Source organism: Ips typographus, linkage group LG8, assembly GCF_016097725.1.
Source record: "Ips typographus isolate SLU linkage group LG8, UJ_Ityp_2.0, whole genome shotgun sequence".
NCBI lineage: Eukaryota > Metazoa > Arthropoda > Insecta > Coleoptera > Curculionidae > Ips > Ips typographus.
Window position 1 is genome coordinate 4,605,925 of NC_138429.1, and position 26,184 is coordinate 4,632,108.

Sequence of the window (26,184 nt, forward strand, 5' to 3'; positions counted from 1 at the left end):
ATTACTGGTTCTAGTTAGGACAATTTTGGATTCAACTTAAAAAAACTACATCAAATGGCTATTTCAGTTTTTTTTAATTACATACAGGGAAGCCCAACATGAGGGATTGGTCAGTCCGCAGTGAATGAACCCTGTACGTGCTTAAATAACCCCAGTTATTATATGCAGGAAAACTGACCAACGACAAGCTAGAATAAGGGGAAAGGAGAGATTGGAATCATGGATATAGGTTTGTTCAAGCCGAATACATTATAAACATTTCTTCCCTTTCTTTGACTGCACCGAAACGTCGAACCGCGTCGGTATTATAATATCCATTCGATGAAATTGTGTTCCACTCTAGGCGGCTCAGTCTCTCTCCCGCAACTGTACCAGTACCTAATACGTGAACTGGTATTAACCAAACAGTATAATCCCCATCCTTGAAGTTTAAAAGTCAGATCGGCATTGAACAGCACCGGGGAGGTACTGCACAACTGCCGCGTACAGTGTTGCGTTGTCCTTTTGTCTTTTTGAGAAAGCGCGTTCGCGCATACACTTTGGTCTGGTTCTGGTACCTGTTTTTGTTTACGTTTGTGTGCGCGACCGACATCTCCACAAGTGCAATCTCTAGTGACCCTGTTTTAGAGAAAAAGGCGGTTTTTGGAATTAACTCGAGATGGCTAAGAATAAGATGCACTCGACGTAAGTACTCTTGTGTACATCACTGTAATGAACTTCTTAACCAAAGGAAAATATAGTTTCCATGTCTAAGAACAAAATGGGGTCATCCCTTTAAAGAGAATGCATGTTACGGTTTTGTTATATGATACTTAACACTTTGATTATTTTTTCAAAATTGCAATTAAAGCAACTTATAACATTATAACCCTCTGCTTGACTGGCGGTTAAAAGTATATTAAGAAAATTAAGAAACGTGACTAATAGGTCAATTGACTTCATTTTAAAAGCCTTAAGAGTAACTCATAACATAATCTTAGCGGTTAATGCACTTTGTTTCCAATTACTAGGGTGCTGTATTTGTGAACATCACACACTGTGGGTGCTTAAAACAATGTTAAAGTTAAACTGGCTTTCAGTTAATATTAAAATAAACCAGTTTAAACGGTCAAATTAAAATATTAACGAGTTTTCAAAATTGACTAATTAGCATATGGAAGAGATTTGTGTTAGATGAAACCTTTGATGTTTCTCTTGTTTTGCCAATGAATTTTATATACAAATATATGAAAGCAACCCATTTATGTGTATATTTATTATATTTAGAGAGGTCATTCTGAAAATATTTCTGCAAGCATTCTTGGTTTGTTATAGTATATACATGGTGATTCAAAATCAAATTCAAATAAAAAAATAAGGTTTTTTTGTTTGACGCTTTATCAATAACGGAGATACAGGGTGTCAAAGTGTTACTGAAAGAACAAAAATTGAATGATTTTGGCCAAATTACTTGAAGTAATTAAACAAAATTTTGTACGTGTCAGTACAAAAGCTGCGTGGAAAGGTAATTTTCTTGCGTTTACCAGTGGCGCGCAGACATAAAAAATAACATTATTAAAAATAACATTATAAAAATTATTATTGAACTCCTTGTTCAATTCTAAAAATACAACCCGTTTTATTATGTATAAATTGAATGATGTTTTAATTTAAAATGTCAAATTATTAAAACTTAGTTCAAAGTCAGCTGAATTTTTTTGTTTGTCTGTTGACAAGGAATAACCTGTCAGTTAGAATTAAATTAACATTATATTACATACTCAGGTGGAAAGTGTTCGATTTCTGTCGAGATATTAGCTATAGTTTATCTCGAGACATAAATTAAACTTTCCACCGTGGTTTGTATACTATTTTATTTTCAACCATTTATCAGAATCTTATCAAACTTTTTAATAAATCATTTAGTTGAAATATTGATTGCTAATAGTCTCTAACAATAAGGTAGTATAAGTGTACGAGTAGTTGTCACACACATTCAATCGGATGGAAAGTACTCACTTTCCACCCGGGTGGAAAGTAAAAGCAGGTAATTTTCATCGTTCCACCTGGTTTACACGTAAGAAATAATGTTATTACATACATAGTTGAAAATAAAGTGATTTTTTATTTTGTTTTTTCAGTAAAACTTTGACACCCTGTCTTCGTTATTGTTCATATTTCAAAAAAGCGTCAAACGAAAAAAAAACTAATTTTTTGGAAGCCCTATTTGCAGGTGAAAGGAAAGCCCCAACTTTGGTTGTTCACCCTGTGTTTGCGCCATATTACATACATGATTGTAACTGAAACTGAGTCTGTTTTCTTCACCGATATTTGAGATCCATTTAAAAACAACATGTTAAGTAAGGATTTCAATTCAAACGAAGTGAAATCGTTAAAAAATCGAACATACGCACATACACCAATTTAAGTGAGGTTTTATTTTAAATTTCCTTGCTCGTTAGGTTTTAAACTGGGAGTTTCTACTGTCCATAATTAGCATACTTATTTCACACTTGGAGTTTTTTCTATTTTTAAAGCTAATAAACATTTTAACAGATCCGTTGATTGACGTTATTGGAAAAGGATGAAAACTGTTTTTAAGGCACTGAAACAAATTCAAACTTTGAACAATCTAGTTTTAGTGAAGTTTGACCTAGTTTTATTACGACAGGAATGTGTCTTACTTTACACAGTTACAATACCATAACTAGTGAGTTGAATATTGATTAGTTCAACTAGTACATGTGTTAGTAAATTATTAAACAGAAACCACTACTAAAATGCGCTATAATACATGTTTACTTTCAATCAATCAATTGCCAAATACACATTGCATTTCTTCTAAGGAAGTACACTTAACATTCGTGACTAACGTGCAGTTCACACTTGAAATGTTTTGATTAAATGGTACAAGAAAATTACACGACATCCTGGTTTTGTTTACTTCTGTAAGTATCATTTAAAGGCAAATATCACACAGAGAGGCTAAAATTGTTTATGTAATAGTTTAGTCTATCCTTCTATTATATTGCATACTAATTGAAGTTTTTTCCATAAGTGGGTCAGGATAATAAAATCTACTTACAAGGCTTAACGCACTCAAATATTTGCAGAACAGTTTGTCGCTTTTATAGCGCACAGTTGAGGGCCCAACCTTTGTTAATTAGTGCCTGAAATAGCAAGCCTACCTTTTACTAGTTTTAACTGCGTAAGAAATGTCATAATATTTCAAGAATTTATTACCATTATCTGCTTTTTTCCAGCTACCGCCGGAAACGGATTAATAGTGGACAAATTTGGTACCATTAACAATTTATACAACACGCAACACTTTTACTGCCTGCTTTCTCTTAAGAAATCAAATGAAATATGAAAATATTGAACCCTAAAATTTTCCTGTAAAATACCTGTGCATTATCATATTTATATTGACTAAAGGCGCGTTCTCATGAGTCAAGTTTAGTTGACCGATTATAGTTGATCAACAAAAATTGAATAAAATATGTAGTGAGAACTTTTGTTTCAATAAAATTGAACAACTAATTAGTTGATCAAAAAAAGTTTGACCCAGTCAAACTTTATCGTTCAAGTAATGAGTTGTTTTCCAATTCCTTTCAAGTTGAAACCCGTCTTGACACGTAGGAACAACCTATCACTACAGTTGATTCAAGTTGAACCTTCAGTTTGTTTTCAACCGGCAGTCACACGTGCATTTTGGGCTTATTTTGTCAGTTGTGTTTTTTTTTATTTTGAACGTATTAAATATTTTTAATCTTAAAAATGAGCCTCAAGTGGTCTGAAAGCGTGATGTTAAAATTCTTAGAACTTTATCATAAGCATGATTGTCTATGGAACCATCGACTAGATAAATATAAAAATAGAGATGCAAGAGAAAGTGCTTTGGGTTCAATTATCAAAGAAATGGAAACTGATGGTCTTACTATTACTTAATTAATAAAATCGTTTTTAATTCTTCTTTTACTAAAATACTTATTGTATTTACAATTTCACATACAACTGCTTTCGACGCCGTTTTCAACTGTATTGATATAGGGATATCGAGCTCGACAGTGATATCGTGTCGACCGCGGCTTTTCAACTGAGTTGAAAATAAAATTGAAACATGTTCTGTTGAAATGTGTGAACAAAAACTGATTCAACTTATATTCAATTTTTGTTGATCAACTATAATCGGTCAACTAAACCTGACTCATGAGAACGCGCCTTAACACAAGTAACAACCCTGATCGAATTCAGTGCTAACCTTGACGGCTATTCAATCGTAAAATGCAGTAAAAAAAGTTGCTTTAATAAATATAGAATGTCTATTATATTGGTATACATAGTTATGTCAACAAAATCTAGGCATCTAAAGGTGTGTTATCAAATTAGGGAACTTAAACAACTGTCCTGTCCTTCAGGAAAAACTTTGAACTTAACACGTCAAATACAAGAATTGGACTTAAAGTTAAATAAATATACGTTTAGAATCGCAATTGACAATTGTTCATTCTACATTGCTTAAATTAGTAAATTGCCCTGGAAGGTCATTATTCAATAGAGTTAAAAAATATATATCAAATGAATAATAATTGTTTAACTACACGTGAATGCAGTTTGACATTACCTACGAAAATATTGCATTTTTTTTCAATTCTAGTACAGTTAGTCTATAACTGTTTCTAATGGGGTCAAGTTGGAATCAGCATCACTCGTGAGCCAAACACATGGTGTTTTAGCCATAGAACTTTCCATTTGTTATTATTTGTCGTTTATTGCAAATTCATGTCATAAAAGCAATTTACTTCGATAGTCAGCTGGCTTACGATAGTATTGCTAGTGAAAGTATATGAAAAAAAAAAGTAAAACAACTCCTGTAGTGACACTAGAGTAGGTTAATACGGAACGTGTTCAAATCCAATATTATGGTAATTATTGTTGTAAATTCTAAAATTCGACGTAGGAAGTTCAAGTCATTGAGTAGTTATTTACATTACTAGTGTGGTAAGAGCATTTTTGTCACAAGTGATGATCACAGGAGTCACGGCCCTTTGTACAAGAAAACCTAGAATGTCACTTTTAATGGCGACGTTAGCGGTTTTCGTTTTGTACACAAACCTATGCAGATGCAGTAGAAAATATGTTTTTTTAAATTTTTTCGTGTAGTTGATTAGAAGTTGTGAGTGAAAAATCAAAGAACGCTTCATTCCTGATCCAGATATGTATAGATATGGCTTTTTATACCCAATAAAGTCCAGCCAAAGCAAGTTTGGTTAGAACCTTTTGTCCTGGAAAGTACAACAAACTAATGTGAAAACTGCTCAATCAAAGAAAATTTGGAAATCCTTGAAGCTAGGTAAGCAAAACTGGTAAATGGGTTTTATATTATTACCAAGACCTTTCTTTTAAAATGTAAATGTGCCAATGGAACTTCTAAAAGCTGTCCTGTTTCTTTAGAGTAAACCTTTGTTGCTCTCAAAATGCAGGCGGCCTCAAAATGTAACTCACATACCTATGTATGTAAGAGGCAATAAGTTTACTGAATGAGAAAGCATATTGTACTTACTACTGAGTATTGTGTTGGAGTAAAATCATTCCAGTTCAAAGCTTTCAACCACTGTTGGGTTCGAACAGGGTCTTTTGGAAAGTAAAAGACACTTTTGGGCCTTTCACCAAATTGCTTTTACAATTTGACAAACAAAATGTGGACGGCATATTGTAGAGGCAATAGAATTTAAGTTAACAAACCAACAACAAATTATAGAACAATGAAGGAACAATAACAATAGTGATAACACAATAAAATGAACACAAACTACACTTTCACTAGAACAATAAACATATAAACAACAATATACAGTGCGTTTTTTTTAACGCGCAACATAGGATTTTACGTGTTAAATTTTTAAGCCCATGTTAGACCATTTTATTTTGGAACGGCAAGTCTATAACTTGACGGGTGTGTCTTTAGTACCCTGAAGCTTAAGTAAGTCTACCAATTTGGTCTAAAAAGTGATTAAAAACTGGAAAAAAAATCATTTTTTTTCGAAAAGATTTTATTGTTCCATACTCCCTGTATGCATTGTTGTTCCTTGTTGTTTTTATACTGGCAGGGCAGGTAGCAGGTAAAGTGACATATTTTGACTGCATCACGACCCGACATCTTTTGAACGTCAAAAAGGCATTTTATGATTGTTTGGAATACTGTTTGGCTTCAAACGGAGGTCACTTTGAACAATTCATTTATAAAAATACTTCTTTTGTTCTTAACTTTCTTGATATAAAGTTAATGATCACCCTGTTTTACTTTCTACGCCAAATTTTACCTGCTACCTGCCGTGCCAGTATCAAAAACAACAATGCATACAGGGAGTATGAAATGATAAAACCTTTTCGAAAAAAGGTGATTTTTTGCAGGCTTTTTAACACTTTTCAGGCCGAATTGGTAAACTTACTTCAGCTTCAGGGTACGAAACAGCCACCCGTCAAGTTTTATACTTGTAGTTCCAAAATCACATGGTCTAACATGGGCTTAAAAATTTAACACGTGAAATCCTATGTTGCGCGTTAAAAAAAACGCACTGTAAAAATTACTTTGGCAAGTAATCCCATGTCTTGACTTTAAACCTTAAAAATTAATTTAATCATCGAAAAACTCAATTTCCACAATACAGACAAATGCAAACTGTCAACCACTATTTCGGCCATATTGGAATTTTTGGCATGCACCTTCTTGGCTTTCTTGTACAGAGGGCGGTGATTTGGATGATTTTAAAAACTACATTTTTTGGATCACATGACTTTTGCTGATAAGTGTCAGTTTAACTCTACAGTGTTGCCAGTTGCAAATTTAAATTGTCAAGACCACGCAACATGCTTTTATAATGTCAACTTTTCCAACTGTTTAAATGTAATTTGCAGGACATTTCCAGGTTACATGACTGTTGTTGACAGGTGTCAATTTATCTTTACAGTGTTGTCTGCTACGAATTTAATTTGTCACGATCACGTGACGTGGTTTTATAATTCTAGCTTTCTCAGCTGTTTAAATGCAATTTACAGACTTTTCTTAGATAAAAGACGACATTTTCCGGGTCGCGTGACTGTTGTTGACAAGTGTCAATTTAACTCTACAGTGTTGCCAGTTGCAAATTTAAATTGCCACGATCACGTGACGTGCTTTTAAAATTTCAGTTTTTCCACCCTTTAAATATGTAAGTAATTCTCAGACTTTTATTGTACAGAAATTAATCATGATTTACTTCTAATTTTGAGTTATGTAATGAGAGAATTTATCACACTAGTGCGGTAAAATGAATTATTATCGCACTAGTGTGGTAAACCCTCTTTACTCATAGATAAACTGCATTTATTTCTGTATCTGTAGAGTGGGGAGGGTGAGTGTAGACCCACAGCACTTAGGTCACATGGACCCATTGTACATCCTCTAGAGTTGTCCTCCTAGGTCACCGTCCATCCTGCCTTTCCCAGGAAGTTGGACAGGTCACTAGGGGACATCTCGTTTATGTCGGCAGGTGTAGGCCAAGACTCACCGAACACACTCTCTTAGTCCTTGACATTGGCCAGTCAGAAATCCTACTGGTAAACGTAGGTTTTTCCTGGTCATCCAGAGTCATTTTTCCAGGGTCACTCAGGGTGATCCTGGCAAGACTGCATCCTTTGATTCTATCCCATCTCTTTGTCCAGCCGCTTTCCTGGCTAAAGAGTGGGATTGTCATCTACTGCCCTGAGGTAACAGGCATTTATTTCTAATACTACCTACAATTTAATCTACACTCTCTGTATCTCTACACTCTACAATCTTCTATGATGAAATGTATTTAACGGTGACTTTAGTAGAAATGGCGCCCACTTTTGGCCTTTTAAAACCATTTAATATTCAGCAGGTTTCGTAAGTAACGCTTTTTTCCTTATAGGTATGTTAATTCGTTTTGTCTTGGCATGTTTCAAGTCCAGTATAGGGGCTTGTCGTTATTTAGTATGCAGCACAAGTGTTCGGCAACTAGTTGCTGTACAACTTTTAAACCTTAGTTTGTCAATTGGTGTAATTTTTAAATAATCATACATCCGCAACTATTATTGTTCTAATAGGTCCAATTAAAAAAATTAGGAACTACCGGAGGTATTAATTAAAACACAACTTTGTCACATTCATTTCGTAACTTTTCATCTGCTGTTTCTGAGGTTAACCTACTACAGAATGTGAAAAGTCTACATAAAACATTTAGAGAACAAACTCTGCAACGACTTTCTTTTATTTCCTTTGTGTCAGTGCCACTTAGTAGATAAACTGGTTTAAACTGGTGTGTTAGTTGAGTCTTGGGGGTTTTTACAAGGAAATTATTTTTTTAGTAATAATTACTGGTTTTTATTGGAATTTTAGAACGTAAACGCAATTAAAAATTCGTTTTTCCTGTACTCTCTGTTACTATGTCCTCTGAGAGTGGTATAACTAGTTAGGCATTGAATTCCGTTATCGTTTTCTGTTGCGACTATAACGGTGATTTTGACCAATCAATCTTAATTTGACCTACGTTGTATTACGGTAAAGAATCGTAAATTCTTGTAGACTAAGGACATTCAACGCATTTTTAGATTAACAATAACTAAAGTATTCCTGCAATGACATTATAGATGACCAAACCAAACGAAGATGAAATAGGGTCATGAAAGGAAGGTTCAGTGCTTTATCATTTGAAAGTTATGCAATATAGAGAAGAGAAGGAAACGTTTGTTTTTTTTCTGGTTTTTTGGACAAAGTTTCTTTTAACAAATTAGGTTTTTTAGTGTCAGAAAAGAAGAGTGGAAGACTGTGTATAACTTTCAAAGAAGACAGACTAAATGCCAAATTTTCTGTAGAAGAATGTGTTTATCCACTTGGTAGATTGCCCAGAAATTATGAAAGAAAACTGGCTAATGATAGGTCGTCCTGGTAATTCAGACAAAAATAATTGTCCTTTCCTATTTGAGGCTCACTATAACTAATTTTCCAGTGAGGTTAAATATTGCAATAATTGCATTAAGTCAAATTACTCTGGAGTCTGAACCATTTAATGATTCACCTTGGGCCACTATTTGGAGATGAGCACATGCAACTGCGCTCGATGTATTTTAGTTTTATATATTCACCTTGTTCATTAAATAGCAATAAAATAGCTTGAATAAATTGAGAATTAACAAATTGACAGATGAGTGAGTGATACATGCAACCGTACAATTATTGTTGTTTAGTAACTCTAAAATGACGCATTTAATAATGGTATTATGTAAATTAAACAATAGTGTAGTTTTGAATGAAAAACAATGAAAATTCACAACAATAGTCTAGGATTTGTCTATGCGCAAAGTCAAACTAGAGTAGGATGGCGTCATAAATTTCATATTTAAAACATTTGCTTTAAACGCAAAATTATTTGTTTTTACTTTCTCATCTTACATAAAATTAGTGTCGTGGAATACAGGGTAACCCAAACATATTTAAGTTTTGTCAAGAGACAGCAGCATCTGATTTTCCGTACTAGATTCGGTGGACTTTTCCGGACTCAAATGAGTGCGGAAAAGTGCACTTTACCGCACCCGAGTAGGAAGATTTTGAAAACTCCTCACAACTTATTAAAATATCGAACTAACACAAAAACATTTTTTAAGCACTTTTTCGATGTGATTCCAGTGCCGTACTCAGTTTTTTGCTAATGTCTTCCGTTTTTTTCAAAAATGTACCTAATTTTATTATTTTAAATTAAAATGACTATGACAATGAAATGTTTAAAATTTCTGCGTTTTTAACTTTTCAAAGTTTAAATTTTTTTATTTAATTTATTTTTTATTATTTTTTACTGTTAATTTAATTACCTCAAATTCAAATTACCAAACATTTTGAGTTTTGTTTTCGTTAATGCAAAACCGATTTGGGGCTTTGTTCATTTGCCAACAAGGTATTTTTTTTTAGGTTAAATTACATACCTATATTTCTGTAACATTTGTGACACTGCTGACAGATAACAGTTACGAATATGTTGTCATCTCTTTCTGCTTGAAAAAAATTGGTTTGGCAACATTGCAAAGTTTTGATTAAAAATTAGAAAAAAATTTGGCAACGTTGCACAAATTTATGAAAAATTTGGTCAAATACGTTCCGATGACGCAATTTGACAGTTCATGATGATCATATTGTTTGGTTAAATTCTCTCTGTACGCCCCACGGAGCGCAAAAAACATTGAAATAAGAATAATTTAAAAATAAAATTTAAAACTAAAAAAGAACATTGGTAAACTTTTATTTATTTTATTAATATTTTCTATATCCAACTTAATATTGAGTATGTAGTAATAGTTATTTAAGCCAATTTCTTGGAATCAATTTCTAGAGTTTAAAAAGTCATTTTCTTGTTGCAATTCCAAAAATTGTAAATTATTAAATTGTTCATGATACTATAGGATAAAATAGTAGAATAATACACTTTTCTTCCTGCATTTAATTAAAAAAGCTGTTCTGCTTCTCATTTGGCGAAAACAAACAAGCACAAATTAGAATAAGAAATGCTCTACATCTCCTAAACTGTTAATTCCAGTACTAACAATCTAAAGACTGCAATTTAAATGTAAAAATAAACGATTACATATCCTTGTCGCTAAAATGTGACCTCACGTCAGAAATGTTAATTCACCATCTACTTTATACTTTCCGAGTCAGTCTATTAATATTCTCCAACGATATTAAACTGCGATGTTCATGTGTAGCTAAACAATACCGAGTGCTCGAATTAATTGTTTTTTTTTTAATTTCTACTATGTGCATAGCGTTGTTCTGTATGAAGGGTACGAACACGGTTAAGGTGTACAAGCCTTGTCCCTGTCCTAATCACGTGTACGTCAGCAGGTATTCCGGTACCACAGTTAATCCTAACAGTAGTTCAATTTTTGACGTTTGCACCAATGAGGAGCATAATAAATCCATTTAATCCACGAATGTACACCTAATAAATCACTAAATGTGTATCACCCATAGTAAACATTTGCTCATCACTCTACATCATAATTTGTTGTCATTAGCAACTTGCGTAATAATTATTATTAACCCACACATCTTTTGTGTAATAATTTTTTCAAAACTATAACGCACGTTTTAACTGAATGTAAATGTAATAAGTACAAGCTAAAATTATAATTTGTCCCTGCTTGGACATGAAAACTATTTCCGGTTGGTTAATGTATGCTTTACCCACTTATGGTTAATTAAATTTGCTTTAGAAATATTATGATAATACATAGTGTCTAACCTTGAAACAGGGTTTTAGTACAACATTGTATACCATAGAAATTAACAAATAAATAATACATTGTTTTTTGCTTTTATAGCCATCGGCATTATGAAGACGACAACGAATGGGGTTGTGGCAGTTGGTTCGAATACACCCTAGTAGTAGTATTGGCCAGTATTCTTCTATTGGGATCACTTGGTTTGACCCTATTCTGGGTAATACAATACAGAGATGGTTTTGCTTGGCGAGAAGACCCTAAGAAACAATTCAATCTGCATCCCGTTCTTATGGTGGCAGGATTCATTACATTTAGTGGATTTTGTAAGTAATTTTATTTTAGTTTTTACTAACAATATTTTAGAAGATATTCCATAAGTACAGAAAATCAGGGACCATATTTTTTAGGAACTTGTGAGATACTAGAAATTAAATTGATGTATTCACAAGAAGTGCTACTATTGTGACCACCTAATGTTGTTAAATATGTTAAGATATTGTTGGGGATCTTGTTATGATTTCGATTGTTACAATCACATATCAACTTGTCACTATTGATGGATAGTTATTTATTTTAAATGAAATCGGCGATGAGGAATCTAGTATTTGATTAGAAGTACACATTTGATTTTATTTTCCATCATACATTTTCCAGATAACTTGCAAGTAAGCCGGAAGTTTTTGAGAGATACTGGAAAATCTATTCACATTGACTGCAGAAACATTCTAAGTTGTATACCAATTATCGCGGGAATGTGCTTTGGATGTGGTTGATGGAACATCTCCACATTTAAGAATACAAAGAGAAGAAATTGCAATTTGCAAAGTTCACAGAGTCCTACCAAATTTACACTTATTGGCTCAAGAAAGTTATTAGAAGTGTGTGGGTGTAAGGGTCATATTAATAATCATTCCTTAAAACTTAAGGTAGCCTGAAGGAGTAATAATAACAAGTATTATGGCTACCTTAAGTTTCAAGGAAGCCTTAAGGAATGATTATTAATATGACCCCCTGACTCTCTCCAAGTATTTAAAACAAGTCACATCTGTAATTGTTAATCATTTAAAGTTATATGATACAATTTCCGACAACAGAAGCACAAAATACAGTAAAACAAGGATTTAGATGAGATTTGCCACTGGTTGTGATCATGAGAGATTGAATCTGTCTTATGGAGATCGTATTTTTAAGAGAGCTATGAATTTCTTGCCATCAAATTTATGTATAACGGGTTGCCTTAAATAAGACAGATTCAGTCAGATGTAGAGATGTGAAAACACTGGGGTGCGTATTTTTGAAACGAGGGAAGGGAATTATCAAAAGAAAGACCTGTAGAATGTGATAGGAACCCGCCATTGTCAGCTTCTTCTGTCAAATTCGATCAACACTTCTCTAGAGAATTCCGTTCTCTGCTTTCAAGAATAGGCCCCCTGATTAGATCTATTGTACCCCAGAAGAACTCAGACATCCATAATGTTAGAGAATTTTGTCATAATGTCAGAATAAGTTGCAGATGACACCAATCTAATGACATACTGGCTTTGGAATCAAACATGTCCATGGTAGAAATGTCCAAAAAAATTCCTTTTCAATGTACTAAAATAAATCGATTACCAATCGAAAAATACTAGTCGGACGCCATATTTTGTTGAGATGTCACTGTCGGTGTCATTTCAATTTGACTTAATTAAATAAAAGTAATTATTAATTAACGATACAGGGTGTATCTAAAAGGTCTGTACAAAATATGCTATGACATATTCCTGACATCAAAATAAGCCGACTGTACTCAGGGGTTATTGGCGTTTCAAGATAAGAGATACTCCCCCTGGTGATCAGTTTCGGGCATTCTAGCTGTCATTTCTCTTTTTGTTTACGTTGATTTCGCTGGGTGACAGTGTCATATTATTTATGTTAGGTTAGGAATGGGTTGTCCAATTAGGCACTCCAATGAAATGTCAAAAACAGCTGATTGAAACTTTTGGAAGGGCAAACACGGTCATTAAAACACACTTTCTTATGAATACATAGAGTTTTAGCTTAAATTTAGCGATTTTCTAAAGACTTTCAGTTGATATTTCATAAAATGTCTGCCAAATTCATAAGGAAGTGTGTTTTAATGGTCGTGTTTGCCCTTCCAAAAGTTTCAATCAGCAGTATTTGACATTTCATTGGAGTGCCTAATTTCAGTTCAACTGGCGTTGCGATCTTAACTTGAAACGCCAATAACTTTCCAATTTTTGTCATGTAGAGTGACAAATGGTTTATTATCCGTGAGATTTGACAGTATTTTTGTCAAGTTAATAAACTCGTTACCCTTAAAAGCTTTATAATATAGTTAGACATTACAGGCAGCAACTTCCTTATTGCCCATTACAGCAGTGACCGTTCCCATAAATTTAAAACGATTAACATGCGAGAACTGGAAAGAGTTTCGTGTGCAATAACAATTAGCAGTGCCCGTTAAAAAAATAAGTAGATACGCGGTTGTCAAGTACAATAATTTAAAATATTGAAACTGGAATAAGTAGAGAAAATACCATTAACGTAAACGCATTCAATAACTTAGTTACGTCACAACTTGCTGCAAGTAAAAATTTGTTAGATTTATTATACGACTGGCAAAGTTGTACTGAAGGTCGATGGTTGAATTAATGACGTTACGACACACACGTTCTTGGTTGGTGCATTTAAACGCAAAATAGTTACTAAGACTTGTCTTTGTTAATTCAATTTGATGAAACTTCGTGATATTTAAATGCGACTTTCACTGACAACAAAATGATTGGATGTTTAACATTTCAGCGATGCTACTCTACAGGATATGCAGATGTTGTCGACGAATCTACGTCAAACTCCTTCACACTGTATTCCACGCTTTGGCAATTCCATGTGTAGCTCTTGGATTTTTGGCAGTCTTGGATTCGCACAATTTAGCTCAACCGCCCATTCCTAATTTCTATTCTTTGCACAGCTGGATCGGTTTGGTCACCATGGGACTGTTTGGAATACAGGTAAATATTAGCTTTTTTCTACTCTTGCAGGGTTATTGGTTAATGTCGGTTAAATTAGGCCAAACATGCGCATTTGCGAGCTTTGTAAGTTGTCGTTTTAAAAATTATAAAATTGCGACTATTTCCGGAATTATCTGGAAAAACGGAATTTTTTCTGGAAGAGACAAATGAAAATGACTGTCACATCGTCACAGCCACTTTTTCTTCTCTAGAAGATGGCGGAGTCAAATTTGGAATCCGACGTTTCGATTTTCCGAAACCAACATCAGTTTTGTTTTTTCATATGGGCGCCATCCCGGATTTTTGCATTTTTAAATTCAGCTTTTTTCGGGGGTAATATCCCTAGTGCATTTAATTTTTCCGGAAAAAATTCGGAAAATCACTCTCGCTCATGCTATTTGTTAAAACAAACTACTTAGAAACGAGTATTCCAATTTTTCCACAGGAAAAATTAGATGCACGGGGGATATTTGGTAAGATTATTTCCTGAGTTAAATAAACATTTTATTTTAATTAAAACAATAAGAACAATAATTAATAAGAACAATAACTTTCAAGCTAGAAAGGGCAACACTATTCTTTATGTTGCTGTGAGGAGTGTGAAATGTTTTCGATTTTTTTTTCCGGAAAAACTGCTGACAGCTAAGTTGACAGTTGTCAAGTGATTTTTTCACTTAAAATTTACATTTGTTATACTAATTCTTGATAGCGATTTGATAGGAAGGAAATAATCAGGGAAATATGTAAAATACCTTGTAAATAACGGTATATGACGATACTCCTTGGATTTTCAATGGACCAGATATGTTTATTGTGTCCATTGAACATGCCTGAGTTGTTAAACTTGCACTCGTCAGTGAAGATCACGTTGGAGAGAAAATGGGGATTTTGCTCCAAATGGACCATACCACTTCTACAAAATGCTACTCGCCTTTCAGCATCTCCTGGATGCAACACTTGGGATATGTGAATTTTGAAGGGGCAATATTTTTGTTTTTTTAAAACTCTCCAAACTGACTGTTGAGATGTGTCAATTTCTTCTGCTATCGCCCTTGTGGATGTAGATAGATTATCTTGGACCTAATGGAAATTTCTGTGCTGTTTAATCTGTGCCAAACTTAAGTGAGTTACTTTTCTAAAAGTGTTAACAATTTACTCATCGCTCGTAAAATGTCCGCTTATTAACATTTTGTCTATTAATACGTTCTCTAGGCTTAGGAAATGCTCCAAACTCTGCTAAATTTTGATGAAGTACCAGAAAGTAATTTTGCGCAGAATGTTGTCTTTCTGGATACCGCTGTAGGCATGTTTCTGAAGTAATTTGTACATTTCTATGCGATGCGTACTAAATTTCTAGCATATCTCGTTTTTCTTCACTTGAAAAGGGCATTTTAATAATAATATTACACCAAATTAGTAAATGTAGGTGACGTACAAGGCCCACTTCGAAAAGAGAGTATTTTCATATTTCCTCCTTCAAAAAAGCTGAATTTAAATATGCAAAAATTCAAGTTCCATATGAGAAAACAAAGCTTATAATGGTTTCGGAAAATCGAAACGTCCAAATTTGACTCCGTCATCTTGTAGAGGAGAAAAAGTGGCTGTGACGATGTCAGTCATTTTCAGTTGTCTCTTCAAATAAGTCCAGAAAAAATTAAAAACCTTTTTCCAAAATTTCGTTTTTTTCCAGATAATTCCCAAAGTAGTCGGAATTTTGTAATTTTTAAAACGACATCTTACAAAGCTCAAAAATGCGAATCTTTGCCCTAATTTTCTTCAAATAACCGACTTAGTATTCACCCTTGTTATACAATATACTATATTGCCCTTTAGAGTGTATTGAATACACCAAATGATTACACACAGAGTTGCGGTTGGGCGTGCACCATTAAAAACCCACATGGGGCGATTCCGCAAAGTCGTGAAATGTTAAAACAAGTGAATTATATGAGAAATGGCCGTTTTCTGTTTCACCGCTATCGGCTTATACAAGCTTAACGAACTCGATAACAACCTTCTGCATTGCAATGATTTTCACTTTCAGTTTTACTCACAACTTGAAAAAACATTGTAACGTTTTCTCTACAGGTGCGCCCAACATTTTACCCTAGAGAACTAATGAGTTGTTGATTATGCGTGCGTTTAATTATGTTAAATATTCTCGTTTTAGGTACATTTATTGATCGAGTCAAAAATGCTTCAAGGTGCCAATTAAGCGTTTCTGGTAATAACAATGATCGCTCAAGGGTTATTAACAGTTAAACCTAATTATTATTGCTTTTCAAACTTGCTTAGCGACATAGTCGAATAACAACGGTATCTTATACTCTCATTTCTCAATTACTATATATTTTGCATTTTATTTACTTTAGATAATGAACTCTTGGAGCGTAAATATCAATTAGACACTTCCTAGAAATTTTTATTTATTATTTGTCTAATTTATATAATCGTTTCAGTTCGTAGTTGGATTCTTCAGTTTCTTGATCTTGCTATGCTGCGAGGGGGCCACAGCAGGTTTCAGAGCGGCATTGGTGCCAATTCACGCCTCATTCGGCTTAACAACCTTTATCCTAGCAATTGCAGCTGCAGTTACTGGACTGACTGAAAAGGCCGTATTCACTTTAGGGTAAGCAACCTTTTTCGCATCTATTAAGCTTCAAACAATACTGTAGTCTATTCTTATTTGCATCTGATTTGAAACACAAACCTTTCCTAATCCGTTGACTTGCCGTTGATTACTACGTTCTCTCCAGAACCAATCTATGAAAAAAAAAAAGTAATAATAAATAAAAAGCAAATTAAAAATCGTGTCTTTCTTAATTTCGATCAGGATGTTCATTCGTTAAACATTGCGGTTACAGAAATAGAAAGTTTAGTGATTTTTACGGTTCTCAACTCGAAATCTGAGCATGATTCGCTCTTTTAATGTTACCGTCACGCTGCACGATTTAAATGGATAGATAATGCATGGAAATGCTTGATGATTATGATAGCGCATAATTAATCGTTTTAAGTTACGTATTGATGGGTTTTACTTTTCATTCTTATTGGTCCTTTACATGTTATAATTATTAATAACATAGATGAAAGAGAATTAAGTAGATTCTATACAAGGACGTGCAGCCAAATAGATCAATCATCATCAAAAGTTATGATTATTTATACAGGTATGATGAAGGACAGAGACACATTGACAATTGCATGCTCGCGACAAAGATAGAAAATACAATAAAAAGTTTATTGGTAGGCGAAAATTTGGTTGTAGTGTTGCCAAACGGTCTCGTTCGTTTGGGATTATACCAGCTGGCTGTGGAAGAATTACCTCGAAGAGATTCACTCAATATCCTGAAATTCCTAAAAGAACTAAATCTTGAAGGGCTACTATGAATAAGGAAACCTTGAGATAGCATGGGAGAGGGGGCCTATTCTTGAAGGCAAGGAACGGAATTCTCAAAAAAAGTGTTGATAGAATGTGACAGAAGAAGCTGACAACAGCGGGTTCCTGTCATATTCTACATGTCTCTTGATAATTCCCTTCTCTCGTTTCAAGAATACGCACCCAGGTCGCAGTACATCTGTCACCATCCACACCTACCATTACCATTACCAAACGCCTCTCTGATTTCATGAAATACATATTACTTGCATAATTAATTTTATGAATGGAAAATTCCTAATCATTTTCATTTACTTTGATAATCTGTTTGCCATAAGCTGCGTACAAATTGTTTAACTTTCGTTTACCAGTAGAATTCCAGGTACGTTTCGACAACTCTCTAGTAATTTTTGATCTGTGAAAGCAAAATCCTCAAAATGAAACTAAATAAACAAACATATTAATTGCCCAGCAACTATTATGGAGTAAGGAGCATAATTCTGAAAATATGATGGTAAACCAAAGTTGACGGGGGCAGTTCAACTAAAATATTTTCAAAATTGTGGCGCTTCCGGTACTACCGGAAGTAGGCCCCACCAACTTATTTTAAATGAAACACCCTATATATTATTATATTTTTACATTCTGCTAACGATTTCAAGTATGTTCTATGTATGATAACTTATATCTATCTGCAACGGTTTTCGAGATATTGACGTTTGAAAAATGACGTTTTCCCACTTTGAACCGTCATAGCTCTTAATCAGATAAAGATAGAGCAAAACGGTTTGCATGCTCCTATCTTAACTTTAGCAGATAGGTTATCATCCATAAAACATACTTGAAATCGTTAGCAGAATCAAAAAATTAATAATATACAGGGTTGCTCCATTTAAAATTGTGAAAATATTTCAGATGTGGACACCCCAATGCAAATACTTAAACCCTGAAACTTTCAAAAAGTTATCTTTTACAGTTTTCGAAATAGAGCAGAGCAAAATAGAGCAATCTGAATATCTTTTGGCAGATGAAAAGCAACCAAAACTGTACAACAAAAATATATTTTCTGTTTTGTTTGATTTTGAGGATTTGAGGTTAGAATTTATTGACTTTTGACAGATGACAATTAAGGAATTAAAGATATGTCGCAACGCAACAGAAATTCAAATTCTTCCAAAGGGCCGTTGTAGAGCCTTTTTCAAAAAATAGTGTTTCCAATCCAGTCGATGAATTAAGTTATGTGTTGTTTTTATTGTGTTTTCTGTCTTGGTCTCGCGCATGCAATTTTCAATGTTTCTCTGTCTGTTGCATTGTTTTGATGATCGTTCCTATGATTGGTTTTTCTTTTATCACACATATACTGAAATTCTAACAAACTGGTTGTGACGTCACAAATACCAGTAATTTGTGCATTCATAATGTTGTCAGGCCAGACTTGTTTTAGAGGAAAATCGTCTGACAATTTTTCAGAAGTGTTTCATATCGGAAAACGTTTCTAAAGGCCTCTGGCAACTTTGATTTAGAAGGTATATTTCACCCTTGAAAGTTCTACAGTTTTTACAAGATACATTTTGAAAATGATTCTAGAGAACTCTGGCAATTTCAAAAAATTCTAAAAATGTTTAGGACACTGGTCACTAGACGATTAGTACAGATTTAGAGGAATCCTAATCAGTGCGCAAAGTTATGTTTTCCCGCAGGTGAAGGTTCCTTTAAGGGCGGAAAAACTACTTTGTGCACGTGTTAGGAAGAATTTTTTTTCTACGAATGAAATAACTATACATTTTGTTTTTAATTTTAGATTTTTATTGACAAAAATTGATTGACTTGACATTATTGACTTTGCGGTCGTAGAAAAAAAAATGTACACTTTGGTGTACTTGTTTGATTTTCGGTATACAGGAATTTTTAACCATAAAGACAGAAACCTATTGTAAACCAATGATGAAGACAAATTTAGTCAGTTTGCCTGAGAGGATGTGACCTCATTTCACAGTTAATCACGTTAAATTAATCAGGCGGTCTGGTAAAGTGGTCATGTGATACACACACACTTATGAATTTCTTCCTTACCGTTTATTTCAATTTGTTTTGCATTTATATTTATTCAGGTATAACATTATTACATTTAAACAAAATCTCTTTAGATTTTAAATTATTTTATGTTCTGCGGTGTGTTGGTATATTAAACAGCAACAATTGAACTCATATACCTACCCCTTTCCTTTGTATTTTCACAAAAGTCAAGGCTGTATAAGTAATGATTTCACGTATAAGTTAATTACACCACTACATTAATTAATTTATATTGATTAGTTTTTCACTTTACCCATCACACGTTTCCCTGTATATGTATTTAATAATAATCGTTTCGCACAGCACCATATAAGTACTTCTTTCGTTAGTATTTTTCGTTAACCATTACCATTTTGTTTTTGTCTCTTCCCCATTACCAGGCCCCATTACCAGCACATGATCGAGGAAGGCATTGTGATTAACACCATTGGCATCACGTTGATCGCATTGGCCATTGTTGTAGGGTACATACTGCAAAGGGACGAGTTCAGATACAGGGCCCATATTCTAATCCGTTCCGGTGATCTTTAGTTTTTTTTTTAGTGACTGTACATAGTTTATATTATTCGCAGTTATGGCGTAAAATTGACTTTTCCAAATACAGGAAAATATTTGCATTTTAGGACTAGGTTTTTTGACTCAAAGGACCTTTTATTAGATAGTTGTTTATGTAATCGTGCTGCATAAATTATTTGCTTGTTTGAGCAATCGTACGTCGTAATTTGCATTTTAATGTATGTTAGGCATTTATAGTTGATAAACCATTTACACACATATTTCTTAATGGTACATTTTTTGTATTATGTCGCCAACGAATCAAATCCTCGATTGATATTATAGTTATAAGTTCATTATTTATACATTTATGGATATTTTAAAATTATTCTTAGAAAATGAACGGTGAGAGGAGATAGCAAATCAATGCTATCGACAAACTTCATCTTACCATTAATTTCCTGTGAATAATTTTGAAAGGTCCAAACCACTTTCATACACTCCATATGTCCATGTAAAATTATTTTTTCCACATTTTGACTGTTTTTAAGGTTACTGCCAATTAATATTACTCTCTTATTAACATCCTCTAGTGTTTTGTCTAAAAATTATTATTACATTTTAGTGTGTTCTCCGTGTTTTTATATAGCCTTATCAAAATGTATTGATACTATTTTATTAAAACTTTTTTATCTAGTAATGATAGTTATGTTGTTTCGTTTATTTTTAACCAACATTTTTAGCTCACAATAAGAAACATTTAAGTGAGGAACATCTAGTAGTAACCACATTTGTTTCTTAGTTAAATCTGATTTATTTCTGTGTTATTCGTGGTTTAAACTTCCCTAGTGACATTATTCTGGATGTCTGCATTTTAGGTTTGTATGTTTTGTTTTTATTTGTGTTGTGTTGCACGATTTTTCCTGCTTTAGATCTTACTTGCTGTAGGCTTGCTCTACTATATGCATGTCTGTGATATTGTTATAAGCCTCTGTCAAGAATTAGTTGCGCTACATGTTCTTTGATATATTTTAACGTGTTTTCTGTAGTCTAGCCCATTGTACAGGGTGGGCAAATTTCTGCTTCTATGGGGAATCTGGAAAACAATACATAAAAAACTGTGTCATATTTAAAAATATTCTAAAAAATTAATTTTTAAGTTAAAAAATGTTGTTCTTTTTGATTGTATCTAAACATAACTTCTACATTGTTAAGACACTTTTTTTAGTAGATTCCAGTGGCGTCAGTAAAATGTTTATAGTCATTGATTTTCGAGTTATCAGTAGTTCTAATAGTTCTCACATAAAAGTTGTATTTTTTTAAATGGAAGGTTTATTTTGCGCTCTGAAAAAGACGATTTCTTCTCTTTAAAATGAGCCAGAACGACTAAATATTAAGTGCAATGAAAAAATATGTTTTTTCAAAAACCTAAAATTTTGATTAAAGTTACTAAATTATAATATGTGACAAAACAAAGGAAACTGTCCAATTTTTTTTATCCAATAATATTATTAAGCAAGTTCTCAAAAAAGTGAATCTGAAGTATTTTTACTCTAAAATTTTTCCTATAGAAACATCGAAATTAACTTACCCTGTACAGGGTGTCCGGATTTAGTGTGTTTTTTAACAGTAAAACCCCATTTCTTGGCTAGATAAACAAACCGTATTTTGATATCTTGTCAGTTTGCGGCGCTAGAGGGGGTTTTTCAAATTTCCCTCATTATGAAAACTTTTCACAACTTTTTTATTTATTAAAATATCGAAGTAAAACACACACAACATTTTGATGTGCTTCCAGTGGCGTGATAAGTTTTTTACTACTATTTTCCGTTTTCTCAATAATTGACATAACTTTGACACTTATACACTTCGAAATTTCAACAAAAAAGTTGTGAGGAGTTTTCAAAATGGATGAAATTTGAAAAACGCCCTCTAGCGCCGCGAATTGACAAGATATCGAAATACGGATTTTTCCATCAATCTTTTCTCAAAAATCGACTTCTAAATATGCAGTTTTTCAGTCAAAACACACTAAATCCGAACACCCTGTACACAATTTGTGAACAATGGGGTACTTGCATTGAACCCTGAAAAGTAACAATACTACAACTTAAAAAAGACTATTGAGTATAAGTTGATTTAGAATAATGTCAGAGATTGCCACTTTGTCTTAAATTTCTTGTGGTACAAAAAAAAAACGAGCAAAAGAAAACTTCTCGTTATGGTTTGGTTATAATCTTCACTGTTTTTACAAAAAACACACAGTCACTTGTTATTTCTGAATTGATTATGTAAAAGAATATGCAAGTACCCCATTTTTTTTGACACTTAAACACATGCTCCTTCCTATCAACACAATTCTGCTTTATTACTTGTTTGATAAGAAATCTCGAAAACTATTTCTAGTGTCAGTCTGCCGTAGTAAAGGTGTCGTAATTTGACAGTTTGCTCACAAAAAATCACCAAGTGATGAACTTGTCAAATGGCGCCACATTACTCCATTTTTGTACCGTCAATTTCTCTTGGATAATTTATTTAGCTTACATACCTAAAAAACTACTAAATTTATAAAATGTACAAGGTAGCCTAATTTGCTTGTTTTATATGGAAACTGCCAGAATCATTAAGACATTTAAAAATCTAAAAGGGGTTGTCTTTTCTTGTAGTTGACAAATTTTGACATTTTGGACAAGTCCCTGTAACTTCGTTATTATGACAGTTTGGTGAAAATAGCTTTTACATTATCAAGGCACTTTTTTACGTAGATTACAATTATGTTAATATTACTTTTATAGATTCACTATTTTTTGAGTTCTGACCTAAACTTCTACTTTATTTTTTCCCTTTAAAACGACTATAACAATGGTATGGTTTGGGATAAATTTTTAGTAGTAATTTTAATAAAAACTTTTTATTCTAATAATATTCGTTTATCAAGATTAAATAAAAGAAAAAATATTAGAAATGTATTATAACAAGTAACGAGGTGTTTTAATTGCTGCAAGTACGGACATCTGAGTAAGTAATGCAAAGAAAAAGTAATTTACACTAAGTGCAGTGGAAAACACAAATCGGATACGTGCACCAGTGAAACAACTGTTTGGCAGCAAATGCAAAATTTGGCTTAAATTTAGATGTGAAACATGTAGCTTGGGAAGTGCGAAAATCTGAAAGTTTTAAAAGAAAGACTTCAGGAAAAGAAGTTTATTAAATAGCAACTAAATAGTAATACAATTCCAGCTCCAGTGGCGTATATCTGCTTTGTGAAGGCTTTCTAAATAATAAAGATAATATCACTGTCTTAACAAGACTCATGTTGCTTTAGATATTATGAGTGAGTTGCAAATAGAGGGATACCAACTGGAGCAGTGCGTGTCAACTAACCCCAGAATTTGTGGTGTAATAGCATTGATAAGACATATGACATTAAGTTTTGAATGTAAAAACAAACCAGTGTGTGGAAAACTATGTTTGGCTGTTGTCAATTGAGTTGGAGAGTTTTTGTTTACTGTTTTGTACCACCATCCCCCACAACTAGAAAATGCAAAATTCCTGGACTACTTCTCAACATACCTAGATAAGGTTAGTGATTTTAATGGCACAAATGGTTGATTTTAATTATGACTTAATAAAAAGTTCTTTTTACCAAAAAAGAGGAGTGATCAAAAAGGATTTGCAAACTATCAGAGTTAGAAAAGAAGCCTAAACATCTGGAAAGGGTTTTCGGATGGAACGGATACAAAAGACATCAATTCAACAGAGCCACTCGCCCAATAAATATCGTACTACGTAGACAACAAACGGGGGATGTTGAAGAGAAAGTTGGTTGAACTTGCTTACCTTACACAAGGTCCTGGATAGGATTGGAAGGATTTGAGAGATGCAGAAGTCTTTAAACCAACTCGCGTCCTTTATCGGCTTCTGGAGTTTACAGGATCCTGCGCAGCTGTGGATCCGAATATATTGGAACGACTAAACGTAGTGTCAACACGAGAATAGCAGAGCACAAGAGAAGTTGCAGACTTCTTTCCAGAGGACACGATATTCGTTTTGAAGAGGTGGAGGTTTTGGATGGATTACAACGTTACTATCCTAGATTACCTAGAGAAGCCATTGACATCATCAACAGAAAGGAAGAGATCACCTTGTTAGATCCGGAGTGGAAACGAAACGTCAGGAAGAAATTCCATTGGACCACGGCTTATAAGCCCAGATAATTTTCAGTTTTGACCGGCCGTGAAAGCCTTCATACTTTGATAATCCATATAGTAGGTTTAATCCGGTGATCCTGGTGGGAAAATGTATCCGAAACCATACATTTTATAGGTCATTTTAAAGATTAAAAAAGTAGAAGTTTAGCTCATAACTCAAAAATTAGTGAATTTATAAAAGTGATATTAACGTAATCGTAATCTACGTAAAAAAGTACCTCCTGGCAACGCCTTTTTGATGGTTCTGGCAGTTTCCATATAAAAACACGCAAATTAGGCCACCCTGTACATAACAATTTCAAAGTGGTATAATAGTATGATTTTCCATAAAGTTACCGTACATTTTCAGAGACACGTATTCTGAATGGAAAGAAGAAGGCATTGTCATCAATGCTTTGGGAATATCCTTTATCGCTTTAGCCATCTTGGTTTCTTTTGCTGTTCGCAGTAACAACCTCAGATCCGATGTTAAGGCAAGTAATTACAACAAGTAACCTGAAGTGTGAAATTGGTAATTTATTAATGTTTACAGGCAGTGATAGCTGATCATATGTAGGAAAGTGCGCCTCAGAGCGCCAAAGCCTCGGAATCGCATGCAAACGATGTTCAGAACGAGCCCGAACGATTTTGAACAATCACGGTGGGGTCTGATGGTATAACGAAGTTCTAATTTGTTTTCACCAATCATACTTTTGTACTAAAAAAGTCTAAAATTCATTGAACTGTAAAACATCCATAGTTTTGACCAACATTTTAAATTAATTTTCGCGAATCTCATTTCACAACACACGAAACCATTATTCTTGTTTCTAAATTAGTAAAAGTGTGTCTAGTAGCCAATGAATGTATAACTGCCAACTAAATCTAGGATATTTAGGTAGCTTGTAGATAGTCACTTTTAGGCATAGTTTCATGTAATTCTATAAGGTGTACGCTCTAGTTTTAATCTGTTTTTACAAACTTGTTTAGAGCTTCAGGCCCCACCCTTTTACTTGTGTTTGACGAGGCACTAACAGAATTGGAAATCCAAAATAGAACGAATTCGTTAAGATGAGATTGTTTTACCTTTAGCTTTGTATACACTCGAAATAACCAGCTACATTAGTTGGTTTTAACTTAAAAGACCAAATTCACAAAATACCTACATTTAAGGGTGCCATAATCAAATTTGTTAATGTTAAAATAATATGTTATATTATCTTAATATTTCTTGAATTTTAGATACGTTGTGGTAGTCGTATACAAACTTGTTTAAATCTTTGTTAATGTTTTTCATTGAGTATATCAAGTAGTGCAATTAAATTAAAAAATATAAATGTATGTTCCATATTGTATACACTCGTCGATGTCATTAACAAAATCAAAAATGTGTATTATGTAGTTTTCCCTATACATAAAGTAGACTTACCTGCTATAGGACCCGTCACGCAACTATCCCTACACGTCGCATTGATAAGGTAATTTAGTAATGTTTTTGTAATTTAGAGACTGGATTGACTATTACAAATAACTTCTGTAACGTGCAGGCCTAGTAATGTGTCGAATCCTATATTAAAACTATTATAGGATTTCAGTTTTGCTTGAAAGTAGGAAAAAAGATAGTATTTGATTTTAAAACTCAAAATTTGCCAAATTACATTATATTCCATCGTAAGTTAATAAGTGTAATATGTATCACATACATTGGTGGAGTAAACTTTAGAAATGTTCATCCAACAAATTAGAATATTAAACATGTTTATGTGTTGTA

The 26,184-nt window shown here is 33.4% G+C and overlaps 1 protein-coding gene across 5 annotated transcripts in view; it reads left to right on the top strand.

Annotated features, from left to right (window-relative positions):
- The window catches only part of nemy (cytochrome b561 family member no extended memory), a 32,413-nt gene extending 6,229 nt beyond the window's left edge, over positions 1-26,184 (top strand). Inside the window, exons 1-6 of one of the 5 annotated variants that reach the window (XM_081984695.1) lie at positions 10,702-10,879; positions 11,359-11,582; positions 14,065-14,273; positions 16,733-16,902; positions 24,784-24,911; positions 24,971-26,184. In XM_081984695.1, coding sequence (XP_081840821.1) covers positions 10,791-10,879; positions 11,359-11,582; positions 14,065-14,273; positions 16,733-16,902; positions 24,784-24,911; positions 24,971-24,990 — 840 coding nt within the window. In that variant the 5' untranslated portion in view covers positions 10,702-10,790 and the 3' untranslated portion in view covers positions 24,991-26,184. Of the gene's footprint in view, positions 1-334; positions 685-10,700; positions 10,880-11,358; positions 11,583-14,064; positions 14,274-16,732; positions 16,903-20,108; positions 20,929-24,783; positions 24,912-24,970 lie in introns of those variants that run through there. The other 4 variants (XM_081984698.1, XM_081984694.1, XM_081984696.1 and 1 more) reach the window with 4 other exon arrangements.